The 25,653-nt window shown below is 32.9% G+C and overlaps 1 protein-coding gene across 1 annotated transcript in view; it reads left to right on the top strand.

Moving 5' to 3' along the window:
• The window catches only part of LOC129217133 (stomatin-like protein 1), a 50,799-nt gene extending 45,184 nt beyond the window's left edge, over positions 1–5,615 (top strand). The window contains exon 9 of the mRNA XM_054851390.1: positions 4,316–5,615. Coding sequence (XP_054707365.1) covers positions 4,316–4,503 — 188 coding nt within the window. The 3' untranslated portion in view covers positions 4,504–5,615. The remainder of the gene's footprint in view (positions 1–4,315) is intronic.
• Positions 5,616–25,653: the final 20,038 nt, after the last annotated feature.

Below are 25,653 nucleotides of genomic sequence, written 5' to 3'. Positions count from 1 at the left end.
TTATGAAGCACTACAAACAAGTTCAAATTAAATTTTTCAATTTAACAATATTTTTCTGAAATTTAAAAAATTGCATAGTATAGAATCCTTGAAACTTTTCTATAACATATTATTAAAAATATGATGAAAATCAAAAAAAAACTTATACATTGATTTTATATAAATACATAAAAATAGTTACTTATAACAGAAAAAAAATCGAACGCTTTTAATGATGCAAAAAAGATGACGCGTTACGAAATATAGGTGAAACAAGTATAAGAAATACGCAAAATGACATTTCTTGACCAAAATAAATAATTGCTAAATATTTAAGAAATGCTTGAAATGAAGAGGTGGATTAGGGGGGGTCATCCTCTGATTTTGGAGTAACTCACAACATTAACCTTCGGCCCAACAACGGCCTCATTTTTTTAGTACGGAAACGCTACTACCAATGTTTCAGATGAGTTTCTGAATCTACTTCAGCGTTTCAGAAGAAAAAATTCAAAATTCCCTTTGATTTCCTAATTATGTCACCATTCAAACCGTCTTTAATCAATTTCTTACATTTATGCTCTAAATTCTTCCTAAACAATAGATAAAGCTTGAAAAAAAATCTCTAATTTTATGAATGGTGTTAGTTTTAAACAACTAAGAAATACAACTAGAGTTTAATTTCAGAAATTGAGGGAGTGGGAGGAGAGACACGCAAATGTTCTGGGAAATACAAAAAATAGTCATAAAAATAGAGTTAAAAATAATCATAAACATTGAGCAGAAAAACCCTTTTAAAACTTGCACCCGAGTTTGTTTCGACATGCAGTGACGGATTTAAAATATAGCAAATGTTGCAATTGCACGAGAGGCCCCATAACCATAGGGGCACCGTAGCAGTTACAAAAATGCTTATGATAAATGTTTTACAACTTCTGTGATAGAGACATAGGGCCCCAAAATGTATTTCAAAGGACCTCAAACTTGTAGCTCCGGCAAAGCAATACAGAAAAGACTGCATTACTGTGATTCATATTACAAATATCGAAAAATTAAAAATTAACGTTGATTCAACGGAATCGAACAAAATGAAACAAAACCGGTTTCGCCATCTTATATTTGTTTCCATGGTCTCCAATTCGGCAATAAATCACCAAATGATTGTCAGTCGGAGATGCTATTGTAGTTTTCCATTAAAATAAGTAATTAATAGCCACAAAAAAATGAGTAAATTGGCTTTTTATAACACCCGATCGAAAACAAAAAGAGAAGTGCACAACTGGAACGTACGCACATCCCACATGCGAAAATTTAGCCTTCCACAGCTTACCATTTTTGATTTATGACTTAGAAGAGATACATACGTACATCCAACGGCAAGAAACAACGCAATAATTAACTTGTTTGGTACCTGAATGCATCATTAAAAACTCTTTCAGGGGGGACTAAAATAGAACTTCATACTGAAATTTAAGTAAACAATTTTATATGAAAACAATACCTTCCTTTACATTGTATTAAAAAGTAAAACAACAAAGGTCCTTTTTTTTAAATAAAAACATCGGCCAATTCCATCGGCTTTTCGATGTTTTTTAAGGCCGATGGGCCGATGTTTCCTGAAAGTTAGCATCGGCCACCGATGCTGATGGCTGAATTGTTGAACCACCGGGGTCCAATGCATAGGTCGAGTCCTATAATTTGGATATTAGTAGTAACTTCACCTAAATTTCTATGCTTGTTTTTATGCAATGGTTTAGATGACAAATTTATAATAACAGTACTAAATTGCCCTTTATTTATATTGCCCTTTATTAATATTAGGGAGAAGAGATATTCGGTGTCAATCCTCAAGATTTATTTTTAAACTGAAATGTTCAGAATACGATTGTAAGACCATCTTTGTTAGGGGGTCATAACGTTAAGGGGACCAGCAATCCTTCCCAATTGAAGCTCCCAAAGCGTAATTTTGGGCGACTTTCAATGATGTTAGGAAAAGGAGTTTTCAAAAGCTGTCCTCCGGAAAATTTTCGAAATTCAAGCCATGAAAACAAAATTAAAGATGCTCTTTAATGGTTTTGGCTAGATGGGGGGGGGGGGGAGGGGGATCAGAGAGACATTCCTCAAAAAAATTGAAGTTAGCTTAAAAATGCAGGTTTTAGAACATTTTTGGTAACATTAGTGGGAGAAGAGGTTTGGGGCGCCTTTTTGGGTAATTTTCGGGGGTGCTTCAACCGAAATTTCTTTGAAATTGAGACTCTAAAAACAAAAGATTAGATGATCTTATGCAATATGGGGGGGGGGGGGACATCTTGAATTTTTCCAAATTGAAGTGCGAAATATGAAAGTTTTCAGTTTTGTTATAGCATGCAAGACTTTGAAAATTAGGGGGTGGGGGGTGCTGACTCCTTCCCCCTCTGGCTACGACCTTGATATGTATTTTAGGGTAGACCTTTGACTCTAAAGTAGATCATACAATCTAATAAGTGGGATTGAAGTCTAGCTTGGCATGTTTAACATTTTCTAAGGTGCTTGGAGTGTCTGCAAACCAAATCCTATTGCTCTGGGGGTTATGAGCTGGTTGAACGGTAAATCAGTGAAAGGTATTTCTTCCAGCGTGGACTTTCGGTCCGTCTCAAACGTTTCTGGCATCTTTGGAGTCATAAGAATGCCTGAACTTTTTGGAACTTGTAAAACTTCTGTTTGAGCTGTTTTCGTCCTTAGTTGCATTTATCAGTCACAAATTCTCCATCTTACGAACGACTTCTCTCGTGAAAACCCAAGGATTTCATTGATCACTTTTGGATGACCTGACGATTAGCTCAAATGTTCACTGTTCGTTTTTGTACCCTTTCTGGACATCGAGTATCATTTGCAATACTGCATCAAAATGCTGTTTGCCAATGCACACCAAGCAAACAAACTGTCTTTCTCCTCGGTTAAACAACTTTAAAATAGTAGGTCTCTCGCTTAGAATTGTAAGAAAACCAAAAAACAATACATAAACTACGAGATAGATTGTAAATTATTTTATAATTAAGTGAGAGACAAAAATAAATAAGAAACTCATTAAAATAAAATTACTTTACTTCCATTCAATTATGCAATCATTGGCCTAGTTTTTCTTTTGCACCATGTATATTGCCGTGTTAAGTAAAAAATTGAAATCTGCAGTTGAGATCAAGCTGATATATTGTGTTTTAAAGTTTGGCTCTCCCATATATTTGATTTGGATGTATTTTTTTTTTCTTTTTTATGTTTTTTTAAAAGAAATAGTTCTTGATCAAGTAACCCTAAAACATTTTATTTATTAAATAAAATACGAAGTAGAGAAAAACTTATAATAACTCAGTTTTGCTCAAAAGTGCAGATATGACTATTTTTACTACTGTGTTTAGAACAGCCGTATGAATAAACTTAAACTCCAGTTTAAGTTTAGGTTCAGCTTTAGAATCCATTACGTAGTTTTGGTTTATGGTTTCTGTTGGAAAGAAAAAGAAAAACCAATTTAGTTTCGATTTGGACTTATACTGGATTGAGAAAAATTAAAACTCAATAGCTTTCATTTTCCGACAGTAAAGTTATATTGTAAGAAAGGAAATCATACTTATTTTTCTTTCAAACAATATCAATCATGTTTGAAAGTCAAAAATTACAATTATTATTCCAAGCTTCAAAGGCAATATAAAATAGAAAATGTAATTGTTGTGATTAGACAGATCTTATCCAATATTATTGGTTGAACGACAACTTGACTTATTTCTAGTTTTTGACCAAAAAAGCTCTCGGGTATAAGACAAAAGGTTTTTTTTTTTTTATAAATTAAACTTATCTTTATGTGTGTTTCTGTCAAGCAGAAAAAGAAGATGTGTGGATTGCATATATTTTTTAATGCTTAACCCTTTATTTGTTCCAAGAAACACAGAGCTATTAAGAAGCCCTATTTTTAATCATAAAAAAAATCAAATTTTCCATTTTTTCCATTTTTCCAGGAAAAAAAACCGGTAAAAAAATGTTTTTTTTTCCCATCACTTCAAAATTTTCGAAAATTTTACATCTCTACATGTAGTTCAATCAACCAGCTTAAATAGCCGTTGACTGGTGGATCTACCAATGAAGCTATTAGAATGACTTCAGAAACAACTAATTAACCAGTAGCTCTGTTAAAATGCTCCTGGTTAGTCACAGGTTAACCGCATTCGACCGGTAATGCCAATGTAACCATAAAGACATGTTTCTTCAAGTATCTCAAAAATTTATTTTTGTAAAGACTGTTGTTTACCTGCCCATGTCACAAAAAATTTGTAATATTTCTTTTAATCATTATTAATATCTCTTTCAGGTAAAATATGTGTGTTTGAATCTACAGAACATTTTGATTCTGATGTGAAACTTACACTGTCAGAAAATATTCTGAAAGATATTTTGAACTCAAAACTTTCCCCTTTGGATGCATATATGGATGGCCAAGTAAAAGTTGCTGGTGATTGGACTTTGCTGAACTTGATGCCAAAGTTATTTCATAATTAATATTTATAGGTACATAAGAACAAACTCATCATTTCAAATTTCTCCCGAGGGGGGAGGGGGTCAAAAGGCGTATACTTAATGCAAATTAAGCCAAAAAAAAAAAAAAAATTGCACACTTATGTACATACTAAGTTCTCAAAGCATGGTGGTGGCACAATTGCCTCCTCCTTAAGGCAGTTCACTTACTGGCCATTTGTCCCGTCCATCCCATTTTTTGATGTGATGGACTGCCAACGAAAACAGAGTAGTATTCACATCCGCACATCGATCACATGGCTGAACTCACCCACCAGAGAAAATAGCGCACTGCTTGGCGGGAACCAATGAAATGCCGTTCTACTTTTGACGGCCATCAGGTATCAAGGTTCTTCTGATGAAACCGGTCCCGTCCAAGGCGGCTTGCTGTCATGGGAACCAGCAAAGCAAACCTGTTTCGGGAGGAAACAAACGTGATGGACAGAACGGACGGCCGATATGTGAACAGGCCCTTACACCTCTAAATGATGGCCTGCATAAGAACACAAAAATTTGTTAGTTATTTATCAAGCTTATGTATTATTGGAGAACTTGCTTAAATTTCTTCTCATACATTCTAATTTTATAGAAAGATAGTGCCATATTTTTTACAGAATAAATGTTCCTTAAGTTGCATTGAAAGTTACATTTGCTTGACTAAACTTAAATTGTTGATGATATCCAGGTGAAAAATAATTCGTATATTGATTATCTTCTCTAAAGAAGAAAGTATTGAATTGGTAAATATTTTCAAATTTTGGTTGGATGTACTTAGAATAAGGTACACTGACCATATATTTTTTGGAAAATGTCTATGTGAGTGAAGCACTTTTTTGTGGATGATCTAACTCAAAATGCAATGCAAAGAGTCCGACAAAGTCCAACAAAAAGAGTCCTGATGCCAACTGGTGCTTAGCTTTTGGCACCAATTGTTCCAAAGGAGGTAGCACAATTTAACATAGACCCCCCTCCCCCTACGTATGCTACTGTGCCGAGGGGTTTACCTGAGATGTTCATAGCTGCAATGTTCTCTTCATGCAAAGAAATTTTTCCATAATATTGGTAAAAAACATTTAAAAATGTTACTTAATTTTTTACAAAATCAGACGTGGCGCGAAACCGGGGGCAGGGGGGGCAATTGCCCCCTCGTCGGAAACGTCTTGCCCCCCCGTCGGGGAAAATTTAATGTTCCGTCGGGAAATCTCTTTGCTTTAGCATTTATCGTAAATGATAAAAATTTTCTCGGGAGTGAACTCGAAAATAAATTTGTAGTAAGTAGAAACATCTTATGAATAAAAAAAAAAGAAACAAAAAATCAGTCACATTCGAGGCCACCCACTTAGCCGGAGTACGTTAGGTCTTTGACGTTACGTCGTCCAGATGGCGACAAGAAAAAAGGGATGTCTTGAAGCTTCACGGGAAACTGTGTATTCTTGAAATTTCTGTTTGTTGATGAGCGTTGATGAGCCGGTTTCGACACCTCAGGGTGAGATTTCTCTGGGGTGGGTCCATCCCCGCCCCTGCCAACAAGTAGTGGAGTGGTGATTGCCATCGTCACCTGCTGGTTATCGGGTTACGAGACAGATAGGTTCCGAACGACAATGGTCAGGAGAGAGACGACCGGGGGGGGGGGAGATCGGAGAGAAAACATGCGTCGGAGATTTTTCCTTACATTCCGCTAAAGAGCTTTGCTTATCAGAGCATCATATCAGAGTGTGCAGACACACTCATTGTCATTGATGCGTTTTCAAGTACTTCTCTAGTTAAATAAATGCCCCAATATTTTCTTTTATTATCACTGAGAAGTTACAAGTAAGTTATTAATATCGTTATTTACAAATCTGACTATTGTTATGTTATTATGCAATAAAACATATCGAGGAGTAAACGATCATTTTACCTCATCCGAGAAAGAGTACCAAAGTTGATTTAATGCTTTTTTTTTAGTGTATTATTGATGAGGTGTCGGCAAATGCTAAATGCTGGAAGCAGAAATGAGAATGATTTACTAAACATCGGGTTTGGCATAACTAAACAATCATTGGATTACTACGGGTTGGCAATGCATCGAGTTTGGGTTCTTGCTGAAAAAATTGTCTGGATGAGAGGAAAGGGAGGGGGAGGGCGAACCTTTTGGAAAAAGCAAAAAAAAAAAAAAAATAATAATAATAATAAATTAAATAAATAAATAAATCATGTGCTAAAAGCAATTGAAAAGACACATTTTGCATCCAAATTTCATTTTTTAAAATGTTATCATATAGTCAAAACTCATGTTTCTAACTCTAAGTAAAGCCTGGAAAAAGCTGCGCTTAGCCCAGACCATTACAATGAACTGATTGGACCAAGTCTAATTGAAAAGTCGACATTGCTCTTTCAAGATCGATCGAACCAACTACGAACTTACAGACTTGTACCAGACTCAGTCTTGTATACTTTTTTTTTTTTTGTAAACGCAAAAATGGTGTAAAAAAGAAAAAAAAAAAAACAGAGCTGCGGAGTCAGAGTCAGACTAACTTTGGGCAGAAGGAGTCTGAGTCGGAAGTCGAAGGTTAAAAAATCCAAGATTCGGAGTCGGATTCATTTTTCCTCAAAGCCTCCTGTATCACTGCCGGTGTTTGCGGAGTGAGAGTGAGAGTTGGAGTCGAACTGATTTTAGGGTAACGGAGTCGGAGTCGAACGCTCTAAAATTTCTGAAGTTAGAGTCGGCCATTTTCACTCTGACTCCGCAGATCTGCAAAAGAGGTCCATGTAGGGGAATTTTGGGATTAGACTTTGATTTAACATCCCCCCTCCACGGGTGAAAAGTGAATTAAAACTTAAAATTTGAAAGTATGACAAATTTCAACTGGCAGGTTCAATAGAATATTTGAAACTATTGATTATAAACTTTCGAATAACGGAAAGTGCTTCAAAAAATTTTTTAAATAAAAAAGTAGGTAAATAGTCAACTTCAAACAAAACCTTGCACAAGAGAAATTGTTATGCAATTAATGTTAATCACTTTGATGCTTAATAAGTTTGCTTATGGCGTTCGTTTTTATTGAATACACACACACACACAGATATATATATATATATATATATATATATATATATATATATATATATATATATATATATATATATATATATATATTCTTATCACGTATACAATTGAATTAAATGCTTGTTTCAGAGAAATAAAGTTGTTATGTGCTCTGAAGCAATTATGCACGTTATAGTGGAAGATAAATGAAAAATTATCATATAAGCTTTGTGCTACAATATGATTTAGGTGAAAAAACAACGTAAATAAAGCACAAATGTTGGAGAAGATACAGCATATAGCTATTTCAAGGCTACAATGGAACCTCTTCATCAGTGCAAAAAGCTCAACCAATACAACCAAAAGTTGCGAGAGAACACGTAAATAAATGGTTCTCTTGCAATAAACAGGCGTGACACCACAGCTGTATGTGTATACGTGCGCTGTGGATGGATTCGCAGAGGATTGCACATCAGTATTTTCCTCAATGAGTTCAGAGTTTAAAACAATTCATACTAAAAACATAAGTATAAAAATAAGCATAAACGGGCAATTTGCATCTCATTTTTACCATTATTATTATTGACAAGAAATTATTTAAAATCGTATACTTCGTTTAAAAAGATTTATGTTATAAAATGTACGGACTAACTATCTGACGTGAAATGCAAAATTATGTGTAGCTGAGTGAAGGAACTTTACTCTGCAATTCTCTGAAATCCATATTCTTTTCTTACTTTCGCAGCCTCTGCTTTATAATGCTTTATTCATTCCTTATGCCGAAAATAAGTTTTGACTTCAAAAACATGAAATGAAACCCTGGGAACATTTAAATAAAGTATTTCCGGTTCTAGTTCCAGTACATCACATTAGTGTAGGCTAATGCAGTGTGTCCGATAAATGGTACTTCGCCCGAAAACTCACCTCTAGGCAACTCTGCAGTTACTTCACTGATTTAGTTAATCAAGATCCACGTACAATAAGACATTCCTTTTCTATGAATACATTGTTGCACAGTATAACCAATGATATTCCAGTACCAGTGGCTCTGAGTACCAGTTCCCATGTCAGTCTATTTTGTGGTCCAGAGATGAAATCGTATTCTTGTTAGGTAATCATCCTGTTGATCCTTGCTGTTTCCGAACCTTAGAGCATTATGACAAAAATGGCTTTGCGTATTTTTGATCTTTTATTCAATGCTCAATGTGTAAATATTGGCTGTTAAAATGCGCAGACTTATTTCATAATAGGATTGCAGAACTTGAAAAATGTTGAAATTAATTTTTCTTTGCTTACTGTCTTACGAACTGTCTGTTCACTAAAAAATTCGACGAAGTTATGCGCTTTTGATACTCACGTTGTATACGAAGTTAGAATTTAATTAGTATAGGCCCCGCCATAACTATGTCAGCCAAACGTAGTAAAGGTTCTCGTTTTAAAGTAGAATGTTGCATTTGTAAAGAACGTTTCGATAATGATTACGCCAAAAGACATACGAACTTAAGACATCCGGATTTGGAAAAACAAAATCGAATCGCTCCAGTTTTAGAAGTTGGAGTCAAGAAACGGAAAAACCCTTGGGAATGTGAAACATCAGCGAAACTGACGGAACATCAAAATGAAGAAAATGAATGTGAAGAAAGTGCTTCACTTTGGATTACACCTGGAAAAGGTAATTAAAACGTTATATATGTTTTCATTAATTATTATCTTACTTTCCCCCCTTATTTCTAAAAAACTCATTTTTAAAATCTTTCCATAAAGCGAAATTAGCCTATTTGTTTTCCCAAAGTTCAAATATTTGTTTACACCTTAAAGCCAATTATTATCTTAATATCTACTTCATCATCAAAATAATTTTGTTTAAACACTCATGCGCAATTGAATGTACTATATTGATGTGGTGGTAGAATAATTTAAGGTATTTAAAATCTCATATTTTTTTATTCCTTTTTTAAAAGTTACCGAAAAATTGAAGAGAAAAAAAAGAAACTCCTTAGAGTAATGAAATGAATTTAGTCTTTTCGTTGTCAAATTAGTTTAAGGAGAAAAAAAAACTTTTTAAGTGGTAAAACTTTTTATTCTCCCTTTTTATGAAATCAATTTTGTTTTAGGGTATATTAATAAAACCATTAGTAATTTTTTGTTTAATAATAAAGTTTTTTAGGATATTTTAAGCTTCATGTACTTTTTCCGTTTTTTTTTTTTTTTGTTTAAGTTTCTGGCAACTGATTTTATTGTCTTCGTTATGTAACGAGATTAAATATTGCTTTATACCTTTAAGTTGTTTCATATCCACTATATATCCACTATCTTATGAGTCAATTACGTTTCAATATTCTGTGTGTGTTAAACTCGTATTTTTACGTGTATTTAACGAAATGTTTTGAGAAGTGTAATTATTTATTTACATATTATAGTTTCTAGTTTTAATATTGCACGTGTAAAAATCTAATTTCCAATAAGCTTAATGAAATGCTTCAAAATAGTATTTATGTATTTTTCCGTTCCTTTTTTAAAAATAATATTTATGAAGAGATTCAACGAAATGTTTGGGGGCAATTTAAACATTTTATATTTTTCCGTCTTTTTTCTTGAACTTCTGGAAACCACGTTGTAAAACTCTTTCTAGCAAGTGGTATTAATTTCTTCGTTGTACAAAAAATTATAAAATTCTTTCATACTTTTAAATTTAAACTTTCTTCGTGTCCCCTTTTTTATGAAGTCTAATTTGTTTAACCATTGGGGAGAGCAGGGAAGTAAAGTTTTCACTGATTTTGTTTTACTTCCTGTAATTGTGACTCAACAAGAGTGCAGCGAGTAAAAATCCAGTAGTAGTAATGCATTCTTTGTGCTACGCAAAAAACATACAAACACAGAATAATTTAAAAAACTTGATTTTATTTTTATTGTTTAAATTTCTGACATTTTTGTCTCATTCCAAATATAGAAGCTGGAATCAAGGAACGGAAAAGCCTTTGGGAATCTTATTCTTCAGTGAAACTAACGGAATACCCAAACGAAAAAAATGAATGTGAAGAAGGTGATTCCCTTGGGAATACACCAGGAAAAGGTAATTAAAATATTTATACGTTTTTGGTTTATTATTATTTTTTTTCCCTTATTTCTGAAAAATGCATTTTAAAACTCTTTTCATGTAGTGAATTTAACCCCTTCGTTGCCCGAGAAATTCAAATGTTTGTTTAAAATATAAGGCAATTATTATCATTATATCTACTCCTGTTTAATTTAATTCATTTATTTTTTAAATATTGATGTTCACTATCACAAAATTATTTATTTCTTCGAGGGAAGACGGGGGGGGGGGGGGGAGCAGTGGGCTCTGAAAGGTTGGGAATCACTGGTCCCCCTACTAAACTGTTAAAACCAGAGTTAGAAATTTTCATTGGAACTGCCATATATCGCGTACTTTTATTTTCTTCACACCCAACTCTACTTTTTGCTATTTGTTATTGATACATTTCTTCTTTCTGGATGAGTTTCTTTCTATATTTCTGTACCTCCGATTCAGAAGAACGTAAGTTAAATTATGGTAATTTTCAGGAGAGAAGATAAACTTTTTTTTGGCGCATGCAAAGACGCGCTTTTTTAACACAGGTAAAAAATTGAAAAGTTTTTTTCTTTGAAGAATTACGTTCACATGGTTCAATGCGGAATAGTTTTCTACGCACAATGCACTAAAATATGGAAAATTGCAACTTTAAGACTTAGTTACTCTGGCTCTGAGGTAAAAAAAAAAAAAAAAAAAACACACACACATACACACACACACAAACAGGTAATTTTCCTTTCGAATTCAGAATAGCAAAAGTTGATTATTTTCCCCTTTACCACACTATTTATTATATTACTCCGATATTTATTATTTATTTGCGCAGAACAGAATCCATTAATTGAAAATAGGTGATACGTATGGATTTGGCTCAAAAATATTATTTTTATTTAAACTTATATTGATTGTTTTCAGACACTGGTGTTCTTGAATATGTGTTTGAAAAAATGTGGAATTTTATTTCATGAGCTCAAATTTGGTAAATAGAAATCATAACTCTACATAGTGTATATTATTACTAGAGCCCGGATTTTATGCATATAAGTTAATAAAATATGCACAGTAAATTTTAAAATATGCACTATTATTTTCTTTTATTTACGTAGGGAGAGCTTATCACCTCTGAAAGTGATATGCTTAACCTTTTTGTTTTTGCATTTTGTTATTAAGAGGATAAATGCGCATTAAAGCAACTCTTGACACAAAAAATGGTACGAGTATTAATTACTTTTATCGCTATAAATTATAATATTCTTATAGGTTTTTCCAGGTAGACATCAATTTTTGTTTTCCAATAACTTTTCTAAAGATAAAACATCCTTTCATCTTCTGAAGGTGTCATAGGGCAATAAGGATTTCAAGTCGTTCTCGCATTTTTTTTTTTTTTTTCACGTTTCCGTTCGTAGTTAAATCTTTTCCAAGACGGGAAATTAAATTCCTCACGAGTATGTTTTAACTGCTTTAAAAACAATTTTAGGAAAAATTCTAATAACTATTATGTAGTTTTTCTGACTTAGTATAGAAGTTTTGCAATTCAAAAATCTCAATCCTTGTGGATAACATAGTTTTTTTTTTTTTTTTACTTTTCTGTTAAAAAAAAAAAAAAAAAAAAAAAAAGAAGCTTGAGAAAAGTCAGTAGTATGCATTTATTTGAAAATTTGCTGTTTTTACACACTTACTTCAAAAGAAGCAAAATTAGGCAATTGCATATGCGCACATGTCTTTGCATGCAATCCGGGTCTAAGCATCACATTATAGAATTAAAAATATAATTTAGATTACATTACTAATTTATACACCTTTATAAATTTTAAATAATAAACTTATTACATCGTTGCTCAACAATTAATTTTCTAAACAACTAGAAAGTCACCCGTCAAGGTATGACGGGCGAAAATTGCTTCTACATTTGAACGAAGCCATTGCCTGTTTGGTGATATTTTGATAGTTGATACTGTAACCGTAACGCCAGTGGATTAACCCAAAACTCCTGTAGGTAGCATAGAGTAAAGAAATTTACATAGAGAGGCCCTCGTCTATGGTAAAAAGGGGATCAAATTGAAGCCGGAATTATGGGATACAGTGGTACAATGATGGGCGGGATTATGATAACTTGATCGCTTTGCGAGAATCGTTTTCACCAATCTCACAAAAAGACTGAATAAAATAGATGGCGGATTGGTTTGCATTTTAATTCATGTTTTATTGAAATTTCAGAAACGTGCTTCATAAACTTACAACAATATCAAAGTTTGTATTAACAACCAATTGAGATTCAGTAATGGAATATTTTGAATCAAAATGTATGTCAAGATATTTAGCAAGAACCTAAGAATCTTGGGATACAGCGATGCAACTTTCGGCTTCTATTTCTTAGTATAGCGGGGCCTCTCTATGTAATTTCTTTACTCTATGAGTAGGTAACGTTATTGTTGACCATTCTTTCGTTTCTTCATTCCCCTGAAATAACACAGTCTTACCAGTAAAACAGTTAAGTTACCGGATCCAGTTCAGCCTCCTCACAATAAAACCTCTCCCTGCATGTTAAACATTACCAAACCATATTATCAAATTATCATGCCATGGCGCAAGTTTAGTTGTTGAAACACGCAGGTTACTCGATTATTGGCTATTATGTATATGAGGATATTAAGAGAAATTAAAAACTTAAGTCGTTATCATATTCAACTTAGTAGAGACTAAAAAATAAGGGAACGAAAGGAAACATCAATTCGGGAGGAATGGGACAGGTTCCATTCCTCCTTTACTTCACCAAAAGCAAAACTGAGAAAATCATTGACGAAGTAACAACGTTCACTTACTTCTGAGTCTGAGGTATAAAAGGTTTTTTTGTTTTAGCCACAAAAAACCGTACTTCGCGCAACAGTTAGAAACATACATGAGCTCCGTTTAGTATTAAAAATAAAATTATATTCTAATATTTTATTTAGAGAAAATGGATGTGACATTCCTCCCGTCTCTTCTTGTAATATGCTTAAATATGTTAAAGTAATTAAAACTAATGTGTTTTTATATATTTTTATCCCTTTCCGGGAAGGGAATTCAGTCCCGTTGTTGAGCAACAAATTTATGTCATTCAGTAGTTATTAACTTTATATTTACTTTTGTATGAAGTCAATTTTGTTTGAACATGCATACTCACGTACAGTTTCTATGCTATTGGGTGAAATGAAATAATTTGGGGCAATTTAAACTTTTGTTCCCCTTTTTTTCGTTTCTTTAAAACAATTAGTATATTAAAACTGACGAAAAACAGTTAAACACCGTGGAGAAAATGAGTTCAATCTCTTCATAGTTCGATACATATATTTTTTAATTGCACTTGTCATTAGTAGTGTATTTTACATTCACTTTTATATGATGTCAACCGTTTACCACAAACCTAAACTCAAAACTGTAATCTACGTTTTCTAAGAAATTCAGTTAATAAACAACAAAGAAGAGAGAGAGAGAGTAGACTTGGTTGGTCTTCACCACTTTTTCCCGTTATTACAAACCTCTATAATTCTGGAAATATAGGGAACAGGTTTACTACAAGCAAGTGTACAACCCTGTTTGAAAAATGCAGCTTATGTAAAAACATTTTTGTTATATTGATACAACCAAATAATTGCTCAATATTTCTAATTATTTCATGCCCTATCATTCTTCGTACTTTTGGTAAGTTTCAGATAATTTGTTAACTCTTTCATGCTGTTGTAATTTTCACAAACATGAGTATATAATTGAAGCAAAGCTTGATTCTAATTTTTATAGTGATTTCTATCTTTTTATACTTTAAGCGTTGGAGACGATGCTCTAATAGTTTTTGAAACCCGCTAATGGGCTCTGAATTGATGTTGAGGGTAAAATTATGTTTCATTTTAAAGTTGACAGCCCTCGAAAGGTGCATTACATAGAACACTACCACCATTAACGGTTCAGGTTGTTTGAAAAAAAAAAATTTTTTTTTTTTTGATAATTGCTTGAAAACATAATTTTTTGTGCCTAACCTGTGTTTTTAAAAGTACCTTTCTTTCTTATAGATGTGTCAAGCACCTCAGAAGCAAATGAAATTATAATAGAAAATAGAGATATTGTTGAACACAGCGATGTTAGCACGGAAAGTGAAAATGAGGAATCGGATTTTCCCGAGGAAGATATTCAATTTGAAATGGTGCGAGATGATCACGAAGCGAATGCGATCATTGACAAGATGGCACACTCTCAAGCACCTGGACCATCAGATATATCGCAGTCAAAATGCGATAATCCTGTGAGACCGGAATTAAAATCATTTCCAAGCCATAAAGATGGCAAATACTATCGTTGTTTTCAGACAAAGTTTTATAAAAAATATAACTGGATTGAGTATTCTGTCTCTAAAGACGCAATATTCTGCTATTATTGCAGACATTTCCTTTCAGACTCTGGAAATGACTCCGATGCTTTCAGAGTCGATGGATTTAGGCATTGGAAAAAATGTTATGGAGAGGACTCAAAGGAGAATAGACTTTTAAAACACCAGTTAAGTTCCCTGCATTGCGATGCTGTGCTTAAATACCAAGAACACATAATTGTTCAAGAAAAAGGCAGCATCGTTTCCCAGCTCAGTAACGAACAGGCAAAGGTCGTCAAAGAAAATCGTCACTATATAAGAACACTCTGTGAAATTTTACGTTTGACGGCTCAACAAAAGATCGGGATAAGAGAGTCATCAGACATGCGACAGAGTGATAAAAACATCAGTGATGATTGCATTGATTATGGGCCGCATAGCGGTAATTTTTTAAGTATACTTGCTCTTGTGGGCCAACACGATACTGTTGTCGGCCACAAAATCAAACATGGACCGTCGAACTCCAAATATACCCACCATTCGGTTCAAAATGCATTATTGGACATAATGGCGAACCAAGTAAGATGCCAAATCTTCGAAGAGCTGAAGACAGCCCAATATTTTTCGATTTTGGCCGATGAATCAAAAGACTTAAGCAAAAAGGAATTGCTTTCTATTGCTGTTCGTTACCTTTATAACGGCAACATTTACGAAGAATTTTTAGCGATTGAGGAATTACGTGAATTGGATGCCAATTCATTAGCCGATAAAATTATAAATACCATGAGCGACCTCAAAATTGACCTGGCCAATTGTGTGGGTCAGGCATATGATGGTGCTAATGTTGTAGCTGGCAAACACGCAGGCGTGAATGCTGTAATTAAAAACAGTGTTGCACCTTTAGCTAACTACGTGCACTGTTTCAGCCACAGGCTGAATCTAGTGATTGTTGATGTTGTTAAAACGAATCAGTGTCTCGGTAATTCAATTTCGTTGTTGCAAAAGTTATACACCTTTGTCAGTTGCAGCAGTATTCACCCACAATGGGTAGAAATCCAAAGAATAGCTGGCGAGAAAGTTATGGAGTTAAAATCGATATCAAAAACGAGATGGGCTTGCCAAGCAGCAATGATTAATGTGGCATGCAAGAGAATAAAATCCATATACGCTCTTCTTTTCAAAATCAGCCGAAGCAATTCGGACAGCTCAGAGAGAGTAGTTGAGGCTACAGGTCTATTAAACCAATTTTCACCATCTTTTATAAGGGCAATTTTTGCTCTTAGAAGCTTTTTGAAATACGCGAAAGCAAGTTCGGATTTACTTCAAAATCCTAAGATCAATTACTCAGAAGCTGTAGATCTTCTAGAAGTTCTGAAAGAGAATCTTGAAAGCAGCAGAACTCATGCTGCTATACAAAAGATCTGGGATGAAGCTCAGGAAATTTGCGAAGAAATCGGAATAGATGATGAATCCTCCAAAAGAAAAAAGCAGTTACCAACCTACTTAAGAAACTTCGTTGTGGAATCTCCTGTGGAAAAAGACGATATTGACACATTTGATGGTTACTGCAGGTAAATAATTTCTCTCTCTTTCTCGACCTCCTTCTGACTTAAGAGCTTTTAATTTTTTAAGTGAAATTCAACAAATTATGCATAGAAAAGTTATTTCATTGTTTTAGTGGCGCAATTGCAGAGCTTTCTAAAGGGTTTACTACCTCCTTTATCCAAGAGAGTAATGAATGAAACAAAAAATTATAATTAAACGAAAGATGTTCACCTACTCTTATCAGTGATGGTATTTTATACGGAGCTTGAATACTAGTAGATAGTACACCTGTTTACATTTTTCCTTTTTAGTTTTTTTCTTTTCCTTTATACTTCACGTTTCTAAAATAAATATAATTTTCACGGACAAATATTCGCTACAACTTTTGGTTGAAATTGTTCAACAAAACATATTATCAATGTAAATGATATTGATATGCTCTAATATTCTTATTTGTTTTAACAGAGTCATGTTTGCTGTTATCGATAGGATCCTAAATGAAATTGAAAGGAGATTTTTTAAAGAAAATAAACACATAATACTGGGGATCCGAGCACTTGATCCAGTTTCATCTACGTTTTTATCAGAGGAACACATCATTTCTTTTGCACAACACTATAGCTGTAACATAGAAGATTTACAATTAGAACTTGCAAATTTGAAAAAGGTAATGCATCGAAAAGCCTCCAAGGATAAGGATATGCCAAAGAGCCTATTGGAATTCCACTCCTATATAACTACAGTTGCAGATGCTTTTTATGAAATTAATCGCTTAATAAAAATTGCGTGTACTTTGCCAGTTTCGACTTGTGCATGTGAAAGGAGTTTCAGCACCTTGAGAATAGTCAAGAACTATCTAAGAACAACAATGAGCGAAAATCGTTTACGCAGTCTAATGCTATTAGGTGTTCACAAAAGAAGATCAAAAAATATTGATTTAGATGAAACAGTAACAAGATTCGACACGATGTACAGTAAGCTTCGTATACAGTTGCACTGAATAAAAATCGAGAGCTAAATTGGAGCTCATTAATTGAAAATAAAAAATTGTGTTACTTTTTTTTTCTACAATTTAAATCGTTTGCAACATTAACATATCACTTACAATATTTTAATTCATTTTTGATCATTTCTTATGTGTTTACGTTGCATTTTCTTCCTCTTTTTTTATGCTTCAATTGAAGATGCTATGTCCTATATAATTTATTTTACTATTTTTTAAACTGTGTTACTCAACCCTTTTGTAAACGTAAAAATATTTTTAAGTTGCTTAAGCATCACATGATTTATGACAATTTTCAACACTATTCTGCTCTATTTGATGGCTTTTTGATTATTTTTGATGTTTTTCATTGTAGTTTCTAGTTCTATGCTACAGTGCAAAAGTTCCTGTCTGCTATGTCATATGAAATTTAATTTGTACTTGTAATGCCTGTTGGTAACAGGCATTACAAGTACAAAAAGCATTAAAAGGGTTTTGATTTTTTACAGCAGCTCTTTATTTATTACGATGTTAGACGTCATTTTGTACTATTAGCTCCATGTAGTACTTTTTAGATTATTTTAAATGTCTTTACATTTTAGTTTTTTGTGCTATAGTTCTATACAAAGGTCTGCTACATCAAATGTAATGTTATTTACTTTTTTTTAATTGACATGTGTTACTTAACCTTCTTGCAAAACATTCAAAATATTTTAAATTTTTTCCGCAACACATAATTTGTTTAAAATTTTTAACTTTCTTTTGTACCATTAGCTAAATTTAATGTTTTTTTGGTTATTTTTGATGTGTTTACATTGCCGTTTCTTTTTGTGATATTCAATGCAAAAGATCCAGTCTGCTATGTTGTATATTATTTAATTTCCTCTTTTCTAAACTGATGCGTGTTACCAATATCTCTTGTATGTATTAAAAAAAAATTAAGTTGCTGTTGCTGCATCATTACTAAATTTTCAAGCTAGAACGCCATTCTGCCTCAACATAATTGAAGATCGCTTAATAATGTGCTTTTACAATTCCAACCTCGAAAATTTTCCCAGTTAGAATTCTTAAGCTCCATACCTGTAACGTAACCAAAGATGACCTAAGATCGCGATTTTGAGTTTTCAAAGTCAACGAAAGCTTTTAAAAAAAACAGGGGAGAGACCTTACCCCTCTTCGCCATCAAAGATCGTTTGAAACTGAATTTTTGGAATTTCTAATCTTGAAAAAGTACCAGAGTATAATGTCATTAAAACACTCCCCTCTCAAGACCTGATTACCAAATAGGCATTGGCCTCGAGCCCCCCAAATGATTACAATTGCTTAGGATCTAATTCATTATTTAAAGAAAAAAATCTTTTTTCATTTCCCTTTTAAACCTCCGACGCAACGATGAAGTTTGACGCGGTTGTGTATTTATGCGCCTGTCTATGGCATCGTAGCTCCTAAACGGATGAACCAAATCTAATAATTCTCTTTTTTTTTGCTCGAAAGGTGACTTATAAAGAGTGTTCTTAGCTAGGCCTCATCTTTGTAGAACCTTTACAATACCATAGAAAATAATTAAAAACCGTAAAAACGAGCATCTTTTCCAATAATTTTAGTGCAAAACTTTCATTCGTTTCCAGTTTCTATTTGTTATCTTTTCAAAAGATTTTAAATTTTTCTGACCCGTATGGTTCATCTTAATATAATACTCTCACCTCCTATCAAGTACCATTACCGATCGACTAAAACTCGTTTATAGGACTTCAATTCCTTAAAATTCTTTGAGGGGTGAGCACCCAAACCATTCTTTCCATAAAATCACAGAAGATCATCAAAAATTGCGTTTTCAGAGCTAAAATTTCGAAAATTTTCCGCCGGAAGACCCCCCGAACTTCTTTAAGAGTATTACATCCACAACTAAATTCCTGTTAACTTTCTTTCCTCTGCATGAACACTAGAAAACACACATCTATACTGATTCTACGTCATATTCAGATTTCTCGTCAAATTCCGATTCTCAGAAATTTCCAGTTTTTTGATCTCGCAATGACCCTGCCTTTTCACAAGTCTAGTTTCACGTTTTTCATTTAAAATTTGATTTTATTCCCACATATTTCTGCTTTATGTACCTTTTTTTCCTACTGGCAATAAAGCTTCCGTAAGTATGTTTTTATCATTTTATTTATTTTATTTTTTTATTATTTTACTTTTAATTTTTACGGGGAATTCTTGTGGTTATATACGCAAGAATTATTGGTTTCTTTATCATCTAAATTGGGGGGGGGGGGCTCTGGTAAAGTAAAAATTTGACTATGCCCCCCTGTTGGGCAAGCTTGCCCCCGCGTCGGGGATTTTCTAGCGCCACCACTGTACAAAATTGAAGAACTGGCACAGTGGGCCTTCTGTAAGTACAGGAATATTTAGGGTATGAAAATTTCAAAAAATTAAATTTATACCATTGAAGAAATAAAAACTATTTGCACCCAGTTTATTAATAAAAATATTCATATAAAATCGTTGAGTACACTGCATTGAAAATCTAGTTTTGTCATTCAAATTTCAAAAATATTCAGATTTTTTTTTCTGGCATTGCAAAAATTTAATCAAATGCAACTTATGTTATTGTGTTATTACCTTTTGTTATAGTCCTTTTTGAAACTTTAAAAGATAGATTTACCCATTTTCTAAATAGCAGACTTTAAAACTTGCTGATGGTTGAATATCAGGAAAAGTGCTAATTTAAGTCCCATATAAATTTCTCATGCACTTCCAATTAAAAACTAAAAAAAAAAAATTCCATAGTAAACTTATTCGCACATGCAATCCATGACAAAATTTTGCGGTTTTGCTTTAATATACGACACTGGGACTCTTTTTATTGCTCAAAAATCATGTTGGTAACTGTATCACATTCGAATCGCAAATTTCAAGAAAATCCTGTGCATTGTAAAACATTGTAGCAGAAACAAATACAAAATGAAGTAACGTGTTTTATGTTTATCTATGAGAATTGGCTCTTGTGTTTTAGAAAAAATGAATTTACGTCGATAAAAAAAGTAATTTAAGCTTGTCACAAGTTTTCATATCATGTCTGGAGCACAAACTTCTGGGATGGCTATTTCTAGTAAAAATCATTTATTTGGCTCCAATGAATTGCACAGGAGGAAGCCTTTTATGTGATGTATAAGTGCCAATCGAAAGTTTTCACTTCAGTTGCACAGAATTACAAGTAAGAATTTTCCAATCCTAACTTTTCTGTTTCTAGCAAGTGAAGGATCATACCAATTTAAAACGCATAATAAATCACTATTTTTGCACAGTTGAAAATAACTTTTCTGCCATGAAAATAATAATGTGTATTTAACTTTCGAATTTTTAATTGGCAATGTTCAGGAAATCAAAAATTCTGAAAATTCATCATTTCTGTAGCACATAAGTAGAAACCAATTGGAGCTTATGCCACCTCGGATTACTGAATTCTCAGATTGTCCGAAAAGTTCTTCCAGATTAATTTTATACACTTTTCCGATGACATAAGGAGTATCCCCTTTTACTTTCTTGTATTAAGAAAAGCAGTATTGTTGTCATGAAAAATCATTACTGAAATTTCAACATAAATTTTGTTTTTAAATTATCTTGAAATGAATTTGGACTTTTTTCCACAAGGTCTGTACGTATTTATGTGTGCAAATTTGTAGGCAACCAAACATATGTTTGGATAGTGCCTGAATCCATTTCAATGAGTTTTGTCGTAATGTCTGTATCTGCGTGCTTCAGAGCATATGTATCTCGCATACCACAAAACAGTTAGTTGTAGAAGGTTTATATTTCATATATACATGACTCGTGAGATGTCAAGTTTTGAACCTTCCTTTTTTACAATCATCAAGTATTCCAATATTCCAAAAGACATGTTTGCATGTTCTCTGAGGCAAATCAATCAAGCTTTGAGGCCAATGTTACTATCAAGCATCAAGTTATCATCTCCAAGGCATTTCGCAATTCATATTGTGCAGTCGATGACTACAGGTATTTTGTGCCACAGGAGTTCTATTGACAACAACCTCTCAATGCATTTTTAATTATTTACTGTATCTAGCTAAATAAGTGTAATGGCAGGAACAAAAAATATTTTTAGATTTTAAAGGAAATCATTTTTTTGAAACTAAAAAAATTAAATGAAAATAAGAAGTAAGCACCTCGAATTAAGCGGAACCTTAAACTTTCAAGACTCTATTGTAGTTTAATTTCTTAAAATATGCTTCTGAAACATTATTTTCTTCCAAAATTTTGAGTTTTTAACAAAATTATCTCCGTTTTTTCTCTCTTTCTTTTACATAATTATTCAAATCTTCGTTTGTAGCTACTGCCCCCCAAAACTTTATTTTTGTTTAAAAAAAGTAAATCTGTTAACTAGTGCAAATCCCCCCCCCCTTTCCACACTTTGATTGTCTTGCATCAGTTTTGTTTTTTAAGGCTTATTTTAAGATCTAATTTTTATTTTAAAAACTACTAACTTATGTGTATTTCTTCCCCAATCTATTATTAATAATTTCAGTTTCTAAAAATATTTTTCAATTGAAATTTTCAGTGTGAGATGTTATAGTATAATTTAATGGCTATCAGTATAAATTAAAATTTATGTAAAAATTACATACATTTACTATATTTTTATATTGTATTACTCATATTAATTGTACAGGAATACAGGTAATGTATCACTCCCTTTAAGTATAAAATTTTTTAATATTTTTCATATCTGTAACATTCACATCAGATCTGTAACAATCAAATACCCCCCCCCCCCCCCCAAAAAATGAGGTTAAATGCTCACTTTGACCTTGCCTCACATTTTATAAAAAACCTGTTACTGGTGTGTAGTCAAACTACCCTATTAACTTTAATTTCTGAGTATCTTAAAAATCGGAAATTTCTATGATCAAATGGCCACTTTTCCTCATATTCACCCTTACATTTTATATATTTTGAAATGTGATAAATATTTTTATTGCCTGAAAAGGACTAACAATTTATAAATTTTGAGAACCACCTTGCTTAAGATAGTGATATACTGTATAGAAGAATCGGTCATCTGAACTGCATATTGTCGCCTCAGAGCAACAGTAAAATATCTCAGTGTTATTTCTGGGATTAAATGTCTTAGTGTTGCTTTGAGGCGATGATATGACTGGCTTAAAAAATGTCATGTGATTTGTTTCAATCTGGAAGCATTTGAAATCACGTAATCAACTAAGTGATACACTTTTGCAGTGCTACCTGAAGTTTGTATTAAGTGCAATAAAGACTTATTTTATGTTGTCCAGTATTAGTTTATTACCCTAATAGCAAAATTTCTTGCATCAATCTTGACAGATCTTGATATTATACTGACGGCGTCAATATTGACGTGTTTCATACTGCATAAAGCTTGCATAAAGATTAAAAAGCAATATTACAATAACAACACGTATGCAACATTGCATTCATCTTAAAATATCAATATTGATATTACCTTACAATAACAACATTGCATACATATTGACGCCGTCAAGATGTATTGATTTCATGCTGTCGCCGTCAAGGTAATTAGTACACAATAGAACAGGTGGACCTTCGTTGATACTTGCGCATGCGCACAGTTCTTTCTACCCAGCGTCCCCCCTCCTTCGACCTACGATTTCAGTCGGTTCAGAGGAGCTGCACGTGGCGTTGTCGTTGCGTTCTTTAGGCTTCGTTAAGTTGGTTGCTTAGTTATTAGTGTGGAATAGTATTGTTTTAGGAATAACTTATGAATTACTGATAACTGCATTTGTTTATTAATATAGTACTAAACAAGTCATATCGCAGACGATGTGCGATCAATGTTAGAAATGGCCGAAAATAACTTTTTTCGTCCCTAGACTTCGAAACGATGAAGGACATGAAGCCCAGAATTTCGTATTATCACTTCAAACTCATGAGTAAGATTAATTTTATTCAATGGTTATTTATGTTATTCTTTAAGATAAATTCATGTGTTTTGTCCATGGGATATTTTCAATGCTGACATCCATTCGGAAATGTACTTTATTGTATTTATTTACTTATTTATTATTTTGCTTTCTTTATTCTTAAATGTGTTATAAAAACTTCCGCAATTATTCCTAACTAGGCATTTTAAGTCTTTATAATACAATTAGAAGCATGAATTTATAAAATAAGTCAAGTATTACGCAAAACGAAGAAACTTTCATTTTTTAAATTAAATTGCGAGTACTATTAATACCTTTATATGAATTTCCGATCAGATGTCAGCTTTAAGGAAATATTCTTAGGCTAGAAAACTATCTTGAAGAATAACAGAAATAATTACAGAATGAAATTTAATTCTCGAGTTTCAAGTGAAAATAATACAAAGAAATAAATAGATAAAACACCTTGCAAACGTGCTGATTTCATACTGTCATGCCAATGTATCCTGACATTTTCCTGTTATATCAATACGTATGCAATATTACAAAAGCAAGATCATCTTGCCTAGACCTTGATTTCATGCTGTCATGACAACATCTTGATATTATCCTGTCATATCAATACGTATGCAAGATTACAAAAGCAAGATCATCTTGCCTAGACCTTGATTTTATGCTGTCATGACAACATCTTGATATTATCCTGTCATATCAATACGTATGCAATATTACAAAAGCAGCCTACCTTGATATTTTCCTGATATTATGTTGCATACACCTTGTCAGCCAATATTGTGGCAGCCTGCTGACAGCATAAAGGGAGTAACATAACAACATTGAGGCAGCATTAATGCAAGATGATTTTTCTTGCATGTCAACCTTTATGCAATACTGAGGCAAGATATTTTGCTTACTGGGTTAACTGCTATTACGTTTGTGCAAACATAATTGTGAAAACAATAGCTTCAGGTTCTTTGGTTAAAATAAAACATGAATCAGAAGTGATGCAAAGGTTTAAATAAAAATGACTATTCAAATGGCCTCTGAGTTGGTGATTAGTTTTTGTTGCCAATTGCTCTAGGGAGATGGTAAAATTAAATGTTGTTCTTCTTAAGCGTTACTGCAATATGTGAAGTAATGCTTGGATCCAAACAAAATTGGTGTACAAGTGGACCATGATGCAAGTATTAGCAACAATGGAAGTTAGAACTTCAAGGTGAACTTTACTAATGCCTATGATTAAACATCTTCCGAAGAAGGAGTTAATTATCTGGTACTTCTAGGGATGCCCACAAAGGGGGATTATGGCGCAAGTTGCGCCATCAAAAAAAATTTTTTTTGGGGGGGGGGAGGGAATTAAATTTTTTTTTAAATTTATTTATTTAAATTTATTGATTTATTTTTAAGTAATTTTTTTTTTATTCTGTTTATATTTTATTTCATTTATTTATTTAGTTGGCATGTGTGTTATTGGTGTAGCACAGAACTTTTCTAATAAAATATTAATAATAATTAAAAATAAATAAATAAAGAGCTAAAAATCAAAAATAAAAAGAGAAAGAGGGTGGAGAAAATGGGGGGGGGGGGGGAGCCTCTACTTAGTTCTTTTACTTAATGAACTCATTCAGAGAAAGCTAGTTGCTATTTTCAACTGCATCATACTAAGTATAAAACTAGGCAAATACATAACAATCAAAATGTTAATTATTTTTTACCAAGTTAATAATAATGTTTTAATTTGTTGTTAAGTTAATAATAATGTAATGACAAATGAAAGAACTTTTCAACTTCCATCTTTTCTAATAATAAGGTTGAAAGTCTGAATCTGTGTGACGCGCATAGGGCCAAGACCAATCTGCCAATTTTCATGAAATTTGTTTTTAGCATAAGGGGTGTGCACCTGGGAGCGATATTTCAAAAATTCGATTTTTTTTCTTTTCCTATTTCAATTCTAAGCCCATTTTTCACATAAATTTGATAGTATGAGGGGGAAATATTTCATCCAGACTTCAGAGCTTTAAATTTTAGGTTATTCGAAAGCTTGAAATTTTCTGCGTAAGATGAAGTTTGTTTGAAGTTTCTACAAGCAGTAGGTTAGCTGTAGAAATCGTTTAAAGAATACTAAAATCCAAGGCTTACCTTAAGCAAGTCAAACTACTCTAAATGATTTAGTTCGAGAATAAAATCCAAAATTAAAGATAAATGAGGCAGTGAGAAGCAAAGGGATGT

This window comes from Uloborus diversus, chromosome 2 (assembly GCF_026930045.1).
Source record: "Uloborus diversus isolate 005 chromosome 2, Udiv.v.3.1, whole genome shotgun sequence".
Taxonomy (NCBI): Eukaryota; Metazoa; Arthropoda; class Arachnida; order Araneae; family Uloboridae; genus Uloborus; species Uloborus diversus.
The sequence above is the reverse complement of the archived record's forward strand: the minus strand, read 5'-3'. Positions and strand labels throughout refer to the sequence as shown.